The sequence below is a fragment of the Neovison vison genome, chromosome 4, assembly GCF_020171115.1.
Source record: "Neovison vison isolate M4711 chromosome 4, ASM_NN_V1, whole genome shotgun sequence".
Taxonomy (NCBI): Eukaryota; Metazoa; Chordata; class Mammalia; order Carnivora; family Mustelidae; genus Neogale; species Neogale vison.
Window position 1 is genome coordinate 143,555,709 of NC_058094.1, and position 13,430 is coordinate 143,569,138.

Consider the following 13,430-nt stretch of genomic DNA (forward strand, 5'->3'; position numbering starts at 1 on the left):
ATGCCCCTGAAGGCAGAGACACAGTCTTATCTCCCAACTTCACCAAAAAGAAACAAGCAAGCAACAAAATAATACATCCACTGGTGCAATTTTTGGGAGACTGAACACAATGTTAAATATTAGGTTGTTCAAGAAATTGCCATTTAGGGACGCCCAGGTGGCTCAGTTATTAAGGGTCTGTCTTCAGCTCAGGTCATGATCCCAGCGTCCTGGGATCCAGCCGCATGTGAGGCTCTGATCTGTGGGAAGCCCACGTCTCCCTCTCCCACTCCTCCTGCTTGTGTCTGTCTGTCTCTGTCAAATAAGTAAAATCTTAAAGAACAAGTGCCATTAATGTAGGTAAAGACTGTCGAATCAACAGTTTCGTACAGTTCAAGCTATACTACGAAAGGATGGGCTAAAGTATATTTGAATTTGGACATTACAGACAGAGTATGACTAACTCCTTTTATATCCCAATCTCATAAATATACAAGACAACTAGAATCTCCTATTATATCCACAATGATTTAAAGTCTGTCCTCTCACAGAAGGAAATTTCAATCATTTTAACCTGAGGTTCTCACGAGCTGTCCTTAATCTTTCCAACTACTAATGTTAACCTAGCCAATACAAAAGGCAGACACTAACGGCTAATATTAAGTTTTTAAAACCAAATATTTTGTTCCTCACAAATACTAATATGTTGGCAGGGGTGCGGAGACCCTGCCAAACTGGCTTAAGAATCCTAGGATGCATGCTTTTGCATTCTGCTTATATGAGTATATCCAAAAATTCTGTAACTGAGATATCAAAGCAAATATACCATTAGAAATAGTAACACTGCAATGATTTTGAGAACTACAGGTCAAGGAACAAAGATTTTTAAGTATTTGTTTCACAGCCCTTCAAAATACCAGACAAATTCTGAACACTGATACTTTTCAGGTTTTCCACATTTTACTTGTATGAAAAATACCTAGCTGTGCACAAGCAACCTTAGACTGGGCAGACATTAAAATGAATATGCCCAAATGGACATGGAATTCGAAGCATTTGCCTGTATTAACATAGCATTCAAACAGGTAAAATCAGGACCAAAAATGGACCAACTAAGCATTTTTATCTGTCCAAAGTTCCATCAGCAAAAGGGTATTTCTATTTTCTTCTGGGTTCTGAAAATGAGGATGTTCTTAAGTTCATGGATTTTCTCAGCATTAAAAGAGAGACGTATTTTTAAAGTAGCCCCACAGTCTCAAAAACTTTTATAAAAAATGAAATATGAGTAAAACTATTTTAAGGGCATTAAACCTTTTTCTTTTTTTAAATCTTGTGATTTTTTCCAAGTGGCTGTTATAGCCCTTAAAGTCACCTGTGAAAGAGGTTCCTTCTACCAGACACATGCCTCATCCAAAAACCAGTGATACTCCAAATTGGTTTTGCAGGTTAGTGCAAATACACTGTTGTGGCTACTGTAGAATGAATGGGCCAATACTTAAATCTAGTCACGAGAGGGCCACAGGTGATTTGGGTAGGTATAGATAATTCAGATAAAATCAAATGTTGAAAAGGGTTCATGGTGACTCCTTCTGGTACTCCTTCAGTACTTTCTCCTACAGAGCTGTTTTTTTGTGTCTCTGATCTCTAGTATCACCCTATCACACCCTCAGAGCAGTGCCTCTGAAATCCAAAGGCTGTGAAACAGTTCTGCATTGCTCTCATAATTCCGAATGTCAACAAGGAAATGATACAGGAATGACCATCCAGGCAATGAAACAGGCTTACCTTAAGTAGGCCTACAATGACCAAATTCCAAAGATCCTATCCCTCCCTACACTAAGTGTATGACACCTGAGATTCCATGGAATTCAGCGTGAAAATCACAGATAGGAAACAAGGAAGCATATAAAGTAAAAGGGAATGGGGAACACCCATATTAGGATCATTAACCGGTGTGTAAAGTCATTTTCAAATCTTTGGGTAAACTATACCATACATAATACTTACTTAACTGGCCTATATAATATATATCCACTGCTAAATTAACATGGATTTCTAATAAAATATCTTGTATTATTTATTTGCAAATATCTGTATAAAAAGTAGAACAAGGAACATAAATACCAAACGCATTTTAATGAAAACCTTATTTTGTGATACCAGTATGAGAAAGAGACATAGTAGCTACCAAACAGTGGGGTTTTTTTTACATAACTCATTTATTTGGTGGTGGTGTAAGGTTTAAAATTCCATTTTTGCTTTACATTAAATTATGAAGTGAAAACGAACATTTAGCTAATGAAAGATTTTGAACAGTAATTCTGGCATTAAAATTTATTAGTAGTTCTCAGCTTTAAAAATGTTAAATGTCATACATTCTATTTGAAGGGTAATAACAAAGTCAAACAGAAATGCTCAGTGGCACATCATGTTTGCTAACATGTTTCCTAATAAAGAACAGTGTCAAAACCTTCCTAAAGGCAACAACAATCTATGGAAAGAGAAGTTGTCGTAAGCCCAAGAGACAGCATGAAGCAGCTACTGGCTTCCCAACTTACCATCTTCCTTTTCCTTTCTGCAATCTGCTCCTCTGATTCCATTTCTACTTCATTGCTAATGGGAGTTTTTTCTTCTATATCATCAATGAAATCTGGTTCCTGAAAGATGGAAATGACTGCTTTATAGAAACTACTATTCTATCTACAAACTAGGGACACTGAACTATTAAAATACCTTTAAATGACAACTAATGCATTCAACAAAGAAAAATTACAAGCCTACTTAAATCCATTTCAGAACCTTAAAACTGGCTGTAATTAAAAATTTTTTTCAAAATTAAATGATTTTGCGTTTTAGAGTTCTAGTCCATAATATTAATAGAGCCCACAAAGTCAAATATGGTAGCATAGCTTTCTGTTTACATTCTTCCCAAAACATAAACATATAAAATTACTTCATAAAACTTGGTGCCTAGAGATTCCAAGTGCTTAATAAATGTTCAATTTAAAACTTTAGGGAAATTATTAAGTTAATTCAAGTATTAAATTATGGAAAATGGGATACTAGAGAGGAGTGAAATATTCCTTATTTTTCACTTTAAATGGTACCTCCTAACTTCTATTTATGTAGAGGGCATATAAGAAACTCTTTCCTGGCAGGGCAGACATATGGGCCAAACTCATCCCCCAAAATGATCTTACATGTTAAGAGTATTTTCTCTGTAAAATCTTCTGTCTCATCCTTATTGAATTGATTTAATTATGTCCCAAATGTTTAAAAAAAGGAAATTAAGACTTTAAGTAAGAACACTTACTATTAAGATAAGGACAATACCATCTGGGAGAAGTTTTTAAATCACCCAGTTATAGAAAAATCTTGTATTCAATTCTGCAATGATCTGCTGGCTCAGTTGTTTAATGAGCTTAATGAACACTGCACAAATTCTAGCAGAACTTCTGTACTTGTGTTTTATGTTTCTAAGTACTTCATCCAGTAACAATAGATCTAACTTAAAAAATTTAAACCATTTTACATAAAGAGGTTAAAATATGACAAATTATGTTCCTTTGTTGACTTCTGCTGACAATCAGAAGAGCGTAGTTCAGTACCTGATTATTTGATACTGATAGCCTCAGTGGAGAAAGCTTTCTCTGTTTAGTTTCTGGGCTCTTCATTTTGTTGGTGGTTCCTTCACAATCCAAAGTAATATTCTGATTTTGTGTATCTTTTTCTTTTGAAATATCCTTTTCTTTTTTTCCTTTTTTCCTTCTGGTCTCATAACCGCTGTTGATGTTTTCCATGGATTCAGAACTACGTTTTAGAACAGGGCACTCTGGATTTTCTTTGAGGCATGCGCAGTCCACCTTGTACTTACTGGAAAGATAACCAGTTCAATATTTATTCAAGACAAACTGTAAAATTTTCTAATTCATTTTAAGCTGCAACTCTGCAAAATTGCATGCTACTACTACCACTTAATAAGCAATCCTTACTTTTCACTAATTTGCACTCCCCATAACTATCACAAAAGAAGGTTTTTTTGTCCTCATTTAAAAAGCATTAATCAGGGGCGCCTGGGTGGCTCAGTGGGTTAAGCCGCTGCCTTCGGCTCAGGTCATGATCTCAGGGTCCTGGGATCGAGTCCCGCATCAGGCTCTCTGCTCAGCAGGGAGCCTGCTTCCTCCTCTCTCTCTCTGCCTGCCTCTCTGCCTACTTGTGATCTCTCTCTGTCAAATAAATAAATAAAATCTTTTAAAAAAAAAAAAAAGCATTAATCATTAGAAGTTGATTTCTGATAGAAATTGGACCTTCAATCATAAGGATAACCAGTGATGGTTTAGAGGAGGAAAACAAAAAACAAAAAAACCTCAGTGAATTAAAACTGAATCCTTGTAAGTGAAACGATACATTTGGTTCACATTAAGGCAAAAATGGTATATACTTCAGTAGTCCCAAACCTTAACTATGTCTTATACTTTAAGAAATGACTTTGATAACCAGTTGTCTTTAAAAAGCCACCTTGAGGGGCTCCTGGGTGGCTCAGTTGGCCTTCAGCTCAGGTCATGATCCTGGCTGGGATCGAGTCCCACCTCAGGCTCCCAGCTCCATGGAGAGTCTGCTTCTCTCTCTGACCTTCTCCCCTTTCATGCTCTCTCTCTCTAATAAATAAATAAAATCTTTATTTAAAAAAAAAAAGCCACCCTGAAAAAGGGTAGAGTTATGTTTTTCTTTGCCTCTCTGAAGTACTCCCTCTTTCAAATGGACTCTTGAAAAATAACTGCACTATCTCTCATCTTCACTACAGTGATAATTATTACCTCCACCATACAGGGAATATTCAAATGCAGAGAGGTTCAGCACTTTGTCCAAAGTGGCACAGTTACTAAATGGTACAGGTCTGTGTGAGTCCAAAGCTCACACCTTCCATCTCTTCTTAACTCTGCCCTCCATATCCCTACCACCACCATTTAGTTTCTCTCCAGGATGCAGGCAAAATGCCCAAACCTAAGTAAAACACTAGAAGCCCCCCATTTGACATGTTTTCAAGTAGATTAATACTTGTTCGCCATAAAAATAATTCACTTTCCAAAGTTCCTAATACTGTTCCTTACTAACTTTCAAGATTAGTACAAGTCAAACTGCCTAAATCTGTAAATCAGGAATAGAACTCAAAAATTTGTTATCTATGGGACCCATCTCCCCAAATTAGGTATTACTAGAAACTAGGTTCAAAGTCTTTCTAGATGTTTTCTTTGATTTTAGGATAACAACTGCAAATAATGATGGCCAACAGCTAATATTTATTAAAAAGCACTTATTTTGTGCCAGGAAACACTCTACATATCTTATACTCACTGAATCTTCAAAACATTCCTGTTAGGTGAGTATTATTATTCTTCTGATATAATGAGATGAAGAAATCGGCTGAATAAGCAACCAAGCTAGGATTTGAAACCACTCAGATTATAAAAAGCTTATATTCTTAACCACTTATGGGAGACAGTCTTTCAAAGCAATAAGCAAAGAGCCATTATGCTAAATTTACTACCATCTGGGCTAAGAAGGTCATGCTTAAGTTATAGTAAATTTGACTCCCAACAATCAAGTAGAGATACACAGTGCAGGAAGTAGAATTTCATTAACAGAAAACATCATGAACATGTAAAACTTACACATTTAAATAGGTTACCATACAAAACTTTAAAACTAAAATACAGAATAGGAGGAAATGAGCTCAAATGCTTATAACCAAACAACTACAGGATACAAAAAAACCATTCCCCTCCCCACCCAAAAAAATCAGAAAAAGACCAGTAGGAAAATTGAAGGGGATTGAACAATTCATGAGAGAGGAAATCCAAATGACTAATATATAAAAAGATCCTTGGGCTTATAAAATAATCAAGGAAAATGATAATTAAAAATATAAAAAGATGGGATGCCTGAGTGGCTCACTAGGTTAAGCGTCTGCCTTTGGCTCAAGTCATGATCCCAGTGTCCTGGGACTGAGTCCCCCATCAGGCTCCTTGCTCAGCAGGGAGCCTGCATCTCCCCCTGCTTTCCCCTCTCTCTCTCTCTCTCTCTGACAAATCTTTAAAATAAAAACACACACACACACATACACACACACACACACATATATGTATGTATAAAAAAATACCATTTCACATGGATTAGCACCAATTTTTCAAAGTCATAAGGAAGTAGAGCAAGGAAGAAAGGTGTGAGAATAGAAACTGGTCATGACCCTATGTCAGGTAACACTGAGGCCGTGCACATCCCACAGCTGAGCAAGCATACCGACTAGATTCTCTCCCATGGAAAGAACATGGGCCCACAAAAACATGTTCAAGGAGTCATAGGAACGGTTCTGGTAAATTTAAGATCCAACAGGAAATGGATAAATGCTACTGGCAGTGAAAACAAATGAACTAGAGCTACACAAAATCAAAGAACCAAATCTCAAAAGTAACAAATGAGAAAAGATGAAAACAAAACACTACAGAATGTAATTTACATAGAACTTTAAAAAAAGTTTTTATACTCAGAATTAACTTTATTTCCCTAGTGTTTCAGAACAACAGTTCTCAGAATTTCCTTACAGGACTCCAACAAACCCTTTCAATTTATACTACAAAAAAAACTGCACAATTTTTTTTCTTTTCTTTTTTTTTTAAGATTCTGTTTATTTATTTGAGAGAGAGTGCAGGAGAAGGGGAGAAGGTCAGAAGGAGAAGCAAATTCCCCTGGGAACCTGAAACGGGATACCTGAGCTGAAGGCAGTTGCTTAACCAACTGAGGCACCCTGGGGGCCCCCTGCACAATTTTCTTTTATTTTGAAGGGCAAAAGTGAAATTATCCATTCACACTTATCAATTAACTTACATTAAAACCAAAAATGTATCCCCTAAAATACAAGAAAGAAGAAATTCTCATGTAAACAAGGTCGGTGTTATATGGCTGAATTAGGACTACTTTTTAAAATTACTATGTACATTACAATAATAAAAGTCTAGAAAAGAACTAAGTAATAATGCTTAGTGGAAGCTGACACCAAAATGCCTGTTTTCAAGTACCTTCCACTGCCTCATAATACATACAAATAAAAAACTATGAAAGTGATGACAATACCTAGATTTTTAGGAGGGCCTTAAGGAACTATTTCAAAACAGATAACATATTTAGAGACTTGAACTTACCAATTCCCATAGTCAAAATCAAAGGCAATAGTTATTTCAGTTCCCTTTGGAATACTCTGTATAGAATAAATGTAAAGATGTATGGTTCCATCTTCAATTTCATGCCTCACCTGTTAAAAGAATAATTTTACATTTTTATAAATTATTTTCTATCTTTAGGAGAACCTCATCTTGTAATTTTGAAAACTTTTCAAAGTAATTCATGAGTACAATGTGAAAAATATGCAACTGTAAGACTGTAACTCTAAACTGGTGGTTATCAGCTGGAAGCAAGCACAGTGAGGCAAACTGCAATCCACCACGTAGCATTAAAAAGCAAACACTAGGGCCACCTCGGTGGCTCAGTGGGTTAAAGCCTCTGCCTCTGGCTCAGGTCATCATCCCAGGGTCCTGGGATCGAGCCCGCACTGGGCTCTCTGCCTCTCTGCTCAGCGGGGAGCCTGCTTCCCCCTCTCTCTCTGCCTGCCTCTCTGCCTACTTGTGACCTCTGTCAAATAAATAAATAAATAAAATATTTAAAAAAAAAAAAAAAAGCAAACACTACACTTCACAATTTCACAATGCATATTTTTTCACCTCTCAGTATCCCTGGAATTGGGAGTTTTATAAGTCATAATATGTTTGATTTGATGACATGCAGTAATGAGTAATGATACAGTTAACACCACACTTTTCTATGACAGACACTGTTCTAGGTACTTCACAGGTATTAACTCCTTTAGTCCTCCCAATAAGTTTTTACAGGGAAAAACAAGCACAGACAAGATTACAAAGCTAGTTCATCAAAGAGAAGACAGGAATCTAGTAAGTCTGGCTTCAAAACCTATACTCTTAGCTGTAACATATAAATTGTAAATGTTTACTCTGGCATGAAAAACCAGAAATACTGCTTCAGGCTCCAAATTAAAGCACAATTTTTATAAAAAAATTTATAGTAGCACATGTAAAATCTACTTTAGCTTTTAGTTTTGTCATCTATCTTGATCCAATCAGAACAAGATGTATATGACCCACAGAGCTTCAGAAATAAACAAAGTCCAGTATTTGCCCTTACAAAAAAAAAATCACAATTTCTTCAAAATGTGCAAAGTCATTTCTAAAACCTGAGAGCCTGATTTTTCATAATGGAAGCACACTGGGCAATATAAAATTCATCAATGGTCAAAAAGGCTACCAGATTTGTGTCTGATACTCATTTGCACATATCCCCCAAACCCCTGCCTCCCAAAAACATTTCTGTAAGCTTACCTCTGCATTGGGTGTACAAGAACGCCTGATGAACCGAGCCTCATTTCCAAAAGTCCTTGCATCAACACACATTTCTAGCCCGTGAAATTTAGAATAAAACAAAACAAAAGGATATGGTCTACAAAGAAAGAAATGCATTATAAACTATTAACATATTACCAAACTTCTAAAATACTCAAAGTCAATAGTGAAGCCAAGATCTGAATACAGGCAATCTGATACCAGAACCCATTTGTTAAGGGCAAGTTCATGCTAATCAGATTTTTACTTGCTCCAATAATCTTATCTAAATCAAAGTTAATTAACTGAAGGTAGAAATTCAAATTTACAAGGAAAAATAAAAAGGGAGTGACTACTGCCTTTACATAATTGGATGCTTTTAAAATCCGTATCTCCTAGTGCATTTAAGTGTTTGATTTACAACACTGTTTCACATAAAATTTGTATGTAAAAGAGAAGTATTCTTGTCTATCTTTCAAATCTTAAAAACTCAATTATAAACAACAAATAATCATATAGACTGAGAATGTTCTCAGTCTATACCAATGTATTTCTACACCTCAGGGAAGCAATGGGTCACATCAAATCCCCATCAAAATCACAAACCACGGAAGAGGGCTCCAGAGCCATTCCAGTACCAAGAAAGTGAAGGTTTTAAAGTAGGGCATATCTAACATCCTCTAATAAAGAGGAAGGGATTTTTGCCTGTGATCACCAATGGTCTTTTCAGGTTCTACCAATTATGTCACAAGGAGTTAGGAAAGGTCCTGGACTCAAAAGGATTCCTTAGAATCTTATGCAGAGTTTTCCATTAACATCCATCTAAACTGCTGTAGTTTATCTTTTAAGTAGACTATTGTAGGAGTGTCAGCAAGACAGAGATGGGTAAGAGACTGAGGAATACATCTGCTTTTTGCTGTATTTTATTATAGTTCAAAAGTTTATCATTAGTCATTGTTCAGTCACACTACACTTTTAAATGTATTAAAATGCACTTAGGAAGGCAAAATATATATGAATACAGATAGCATCTTAGTAAAATAGCCCAAAAAACCCCAAATCATAACTATAGATAACTGATAAAATAAAGAAATATACCTCTTAAAGAAATATCCATTTGCTTCAAACTGTTCTCTTAGCATAAACTTCCCTCTGTACTCAATGATAAGTGCATCAGGAGGCAAATCTTTTGCAGATTTCAGAATTTTCTTATTTTTTTGTATATGGCTCTAAAACCAGAGAAATGTTGAGATTAATTAAACCTGATTGCTTTCAAGCGAACTACTCAAGCTATGCATTAGAAAACGGTTTTGTTTCATAATTTTTTTGGGCAAATGATGTATTTACCTCCACAGGAGGCTTGAAGAGCAAATTGTTGGTATTCAAATCTGATTTATTTATTTCTTTTTTGTCATTTCCATTGCCTAATCTCAGAGCTATTCTTTGTGCCTCCCTCTGAACACCCTCACTATACTGGTTACTGTTTGCCTCTTCATAGCGATCCATCCACGCTTTGATTTTTGTCTCCCATCCAAAATTTGAACCATCAGATGAAGGATCGATCTCTGGAGCGGACCCCTAAAATCACAGCAAACAAAGCATTAATATCTGGACTTCCAAGTATTTATATACACACACTCAAATAAAGATCATCTATGTAAAAGAACGTAATATAAAGTAGAGACAATGATAGGCTTTCAGAGGTCCTAGGGAAAAACAGACCATAAATGAGCAGCCTACTACATCTTCATACTGCATGCCAGACAGGTAAGGACTTCGAAAACTAAAGGAGACCAAGTTATGTTGGAGTAGCAAAAATTCAGCCTTCACTGACACCACTGTAGCCAAAAGGGCGCCATTAATAAAACTGCAAATACTGCAAACTTGGGAGTCATTGCTAGCTATTGGTTAAAAAAAGGACAGCATGGGGCTGACTAAGCCTGCGTGGCTCAGGGTCCAACTCTTAAGTGTCCAACTCGTGACTGTGGCTTAAGTCATGATCTCAAGGCTGAGACAGAGACTCACATCAGCCCTGAGCTGGGTGTGGATTCTGCTTAAGATGCTTAAGATTGGAGCACCTGGGTGGCTCAGTAATTAAGCGTCTGCCTGCCTTCGACTCAGGTCATGATCCCAAGGTCCTGGGATGGAGCCCCACATCAGGCTCCCTGCTCGCAGGAAGCCTGCTCCTCCCTTTCCCACTGCCCCTGCTTGTGTTCCCTCTCTCATAGTCATTCTCTGTCGTAAATAAATGAAATCTTAAAAAAAAAAAAAAAAAGGATGCTTAAGATTTTCTCCCTCACCTCTCCCTCTGCCCCTCTCCCACTGCTCTCTTGGGAGCTCTTTTTAAAAAAAAAAAAAAAAACATGCACTTTTTTATTAGAGACTGTCAGTATCTACCCTGTATTCATAGTTTTGACAGACTACAATTTTGACATGTTTTATTTAAAAATACATGTTGATATCTTAATTTAGTGTAATTTCAAGATCTATAATCAACTGTCCACATGATAAATTTGACATAAGGAACAAAATATCTCACAGAATGTGAAATGACCAAAATGGTCCATAGCCTAAATTCAAGGGTCACAGTGACAGCAAGGACCTTTGCTCTTCATCTATACCTCCTACTAAAAACCCAAAAGATAAGAATGCTTAGTGCAAAGTACAGAAAGTCATAGCCTCTCTTAATCTGTTACAGAGCAAAAAGTGTGGGGCACTTGGCTGGCTCAGTTGAAAGAGCATGCAACTCTTGGTCTTGGAGTGGTAAGTTTGAGCCTCATGCTGAGTGTAGAGATTAACTTAAAAATAAAAAAAAATCTTACTGGACACCTGGGTGACTCATTTGGTTTAAGTGGCTGCCTTAGGCTCAGGTCATGATCCCAGGATCCTAGGACTGAGCCCTGCATCAGGCTCCCTGCTTGGCAGAAAGCCTGCTTCTTCCTCTCCCTCTGCCTGCTGCTCTGATTACTTGTACTCTCTCTGTCAAATAAATAAATAAAATCTTCAAAAAATAAAAAAATTTTAAATCTTAAAAAAAAAAAAAAAGAACAAAAGGGGACTCTTTTCTTGCTGGAATGCAACTTACAGACAGGCATAATTACCACACATTTTGAAAATATATTAAAAGGCGGACTCCCACAATAAGGTTTTTTTTAAGATTTCATTTATTTATCTGACAGTGACAGAGAGAGCAAACACAAGGGAGAGCGTGAAGCAGGCTCCCCACCAAGCAGGGAGCCCAACCTGGGGCTCGATCCCAGGACCCTGGGATCATGATTTGAGCCAAAGACAGATGCTTAACGACTGAGCTAACCAGGCACCCCTTCCAGAATGATTTTTTTTTTTTTTAAAGATTTTATTTATTTGACAGAGAGAGATCACAAGTGGGGGGGGAAGCAGTCTCCCCACTGAGCAGAGAGCCCGATGCAGGACTCGATCCCAGGACCCTGAGATCATGACCTGAGCCGAAGGCAGCAGCTTAGCCCACTGGGCCACCCAGGCGTCTCCAGAATGATTCTTATTTGCAATCTTGGGATCAAAGTCAATGCAGATAACAAAAACTTTTGTTTCATTAGCATAATTCAGATTGTGAATGATTTTAACACATGACATTTCAATTTTTTGTAAATGCTATTCATTAATTTCTTTCTACAACACTGAACACCTCGATGAGAAAAGATTATTTCCTATGGTGAGTGCTGTGAAATGTGTAAACCTGGTGATTCACAGACCTGTACCCCTAAGGCTAATAATACATTATATGTTTATAAAAAAAAGAAAAGAAAAGAAAAACACAGAAAAAAAAATAGAAGCTTTTTTGGTTTCCTCAATAATTTTTTTAGTACACAGAGGCAAACAAAAACAGACAAAATTGTTTAAGAACTGTTGCTTTAGGAAGGCATTTCTTTTCTCAGTTGGTGTGAGATATACTAATAATAAAGATTGTTACTATCTGTTGGGGGGAAAAAAAAGATTATCTCTAAAGTATGTACAACCTACATAACTAAAATTTTAAAATCACATGTAGAATTAATAAAAGCTCTTATATATCCTGTTAGCCAGGTACACATGTACAGTCAACACTGAAGTTTACCATTTGTCCACCTTCCATATAGGTAATTTTTAGTACAGAAAGTATCATTCTTTCCTACAATGAAACAAACTATAGTAAGTTGTTCAACTACTTGACAGAGTGTGTTTATTTTTACCAACTGATATTTTATGTAATTATATATTCCACATTATGATGACCACCTTGTAACAGATTTTTACACAAATATATTACATATTAAGGCATTCATCAGCTTTATTAAAGAAATCTAGTAATATCTTAGCTTTTATTTTTTTATTTATTAATTTTATTTTTTACTTTCTAAAGATTTTATTTATTTATTTGACAGACAGAGATCACAAGTAGGCAGAGAGGCAGGCGGGAAGGGGGGGTGCGGGGGAACCAGGCTCCCCCCTGAGCAGAGAGCCGGATGCAGGGCTCGATCCCAGTACCCTGGGATCATGACCTGAGCTGAAGGCAGAGGCTTTAACCCACTGAGCCACCCAGGTGCCCCAAGAAATCTAATAAATTTTAAACATTTTTTTCTTTCTCTTTTACCACCCCTCGCCCCAACCAAGCCTTCTACTGACCTGGTATATATTTGATGCAGTAAATTCTTCTGTATCTCTTCAACCTATAAATACTACAGAATTACTAACTGGAATTGCTGTTATCTTAAAGAAGGTATCTTTGACTTAAGTAAAAAATATCTTTAGGGGCACCTGGGTGGCTCAGTGGGTTAAGCCTCTGCCGTCGGCTCAGGTCATGATCTCAGGGTCCTGGATCGAGTCCTGCATCAGGCTCTCTGAGCAGAGAGCCTGCTTCCCCCTCTCTCTGCCTGCCTCTCTACCTACTTGTGATCTCTCCCTCTCTCTCTCTCTCTCTGTCAAATAAATAAAATCTTCTAAAATAAATTTATTTATTACTTCTAAAATATATGTATATATCTTTAA

General features: G+C 36.8%; 1 protein-coding gene across 3 annotated transcripts in view; it reads right to left on the minus strand.

The window, feature by feature from the left end:
• KMT2E (lysine methyltransferase 2E (inactive)) overlaps window positions 1-13,430 on the minus strand; it is a 98,235-nt gene that overhangs the window by 17,325 nt on the left and 67,480 nt on the right. For all 3 annotated transcript variants that reach the window (XM_044245842.1, XM_044245843.1, XM_044245841.1), the window contains 6 exons: window positions 9,774-10,004; window positions 9,525-9,655; window positions 8,427-8,544; window positions 7,179-7,288; window positions 3,588-3,852; window positions 2,538-2,636 (listed from right to left, as the gene is read on the minus strand). In XM_044245842.1, the coding sequence (XP_044101777.1) occupies window positions 2,538-2,636; window positions 3,588-3,852; window positions 7,179-7,288; window positions 8,427-8,544; window positions 9,525-9,655; window positions 9,774-10,004 (954 nt within the window). The remainder of the gene's footprint in view (window positions 1-2,537; window positions 2,637-3,587; window positions 3,853-7,178; window positions 7,289-8,426; window positions 8,545-9,524; window positions 9,656-9,773; window positions 10,005-13,430) is intronic.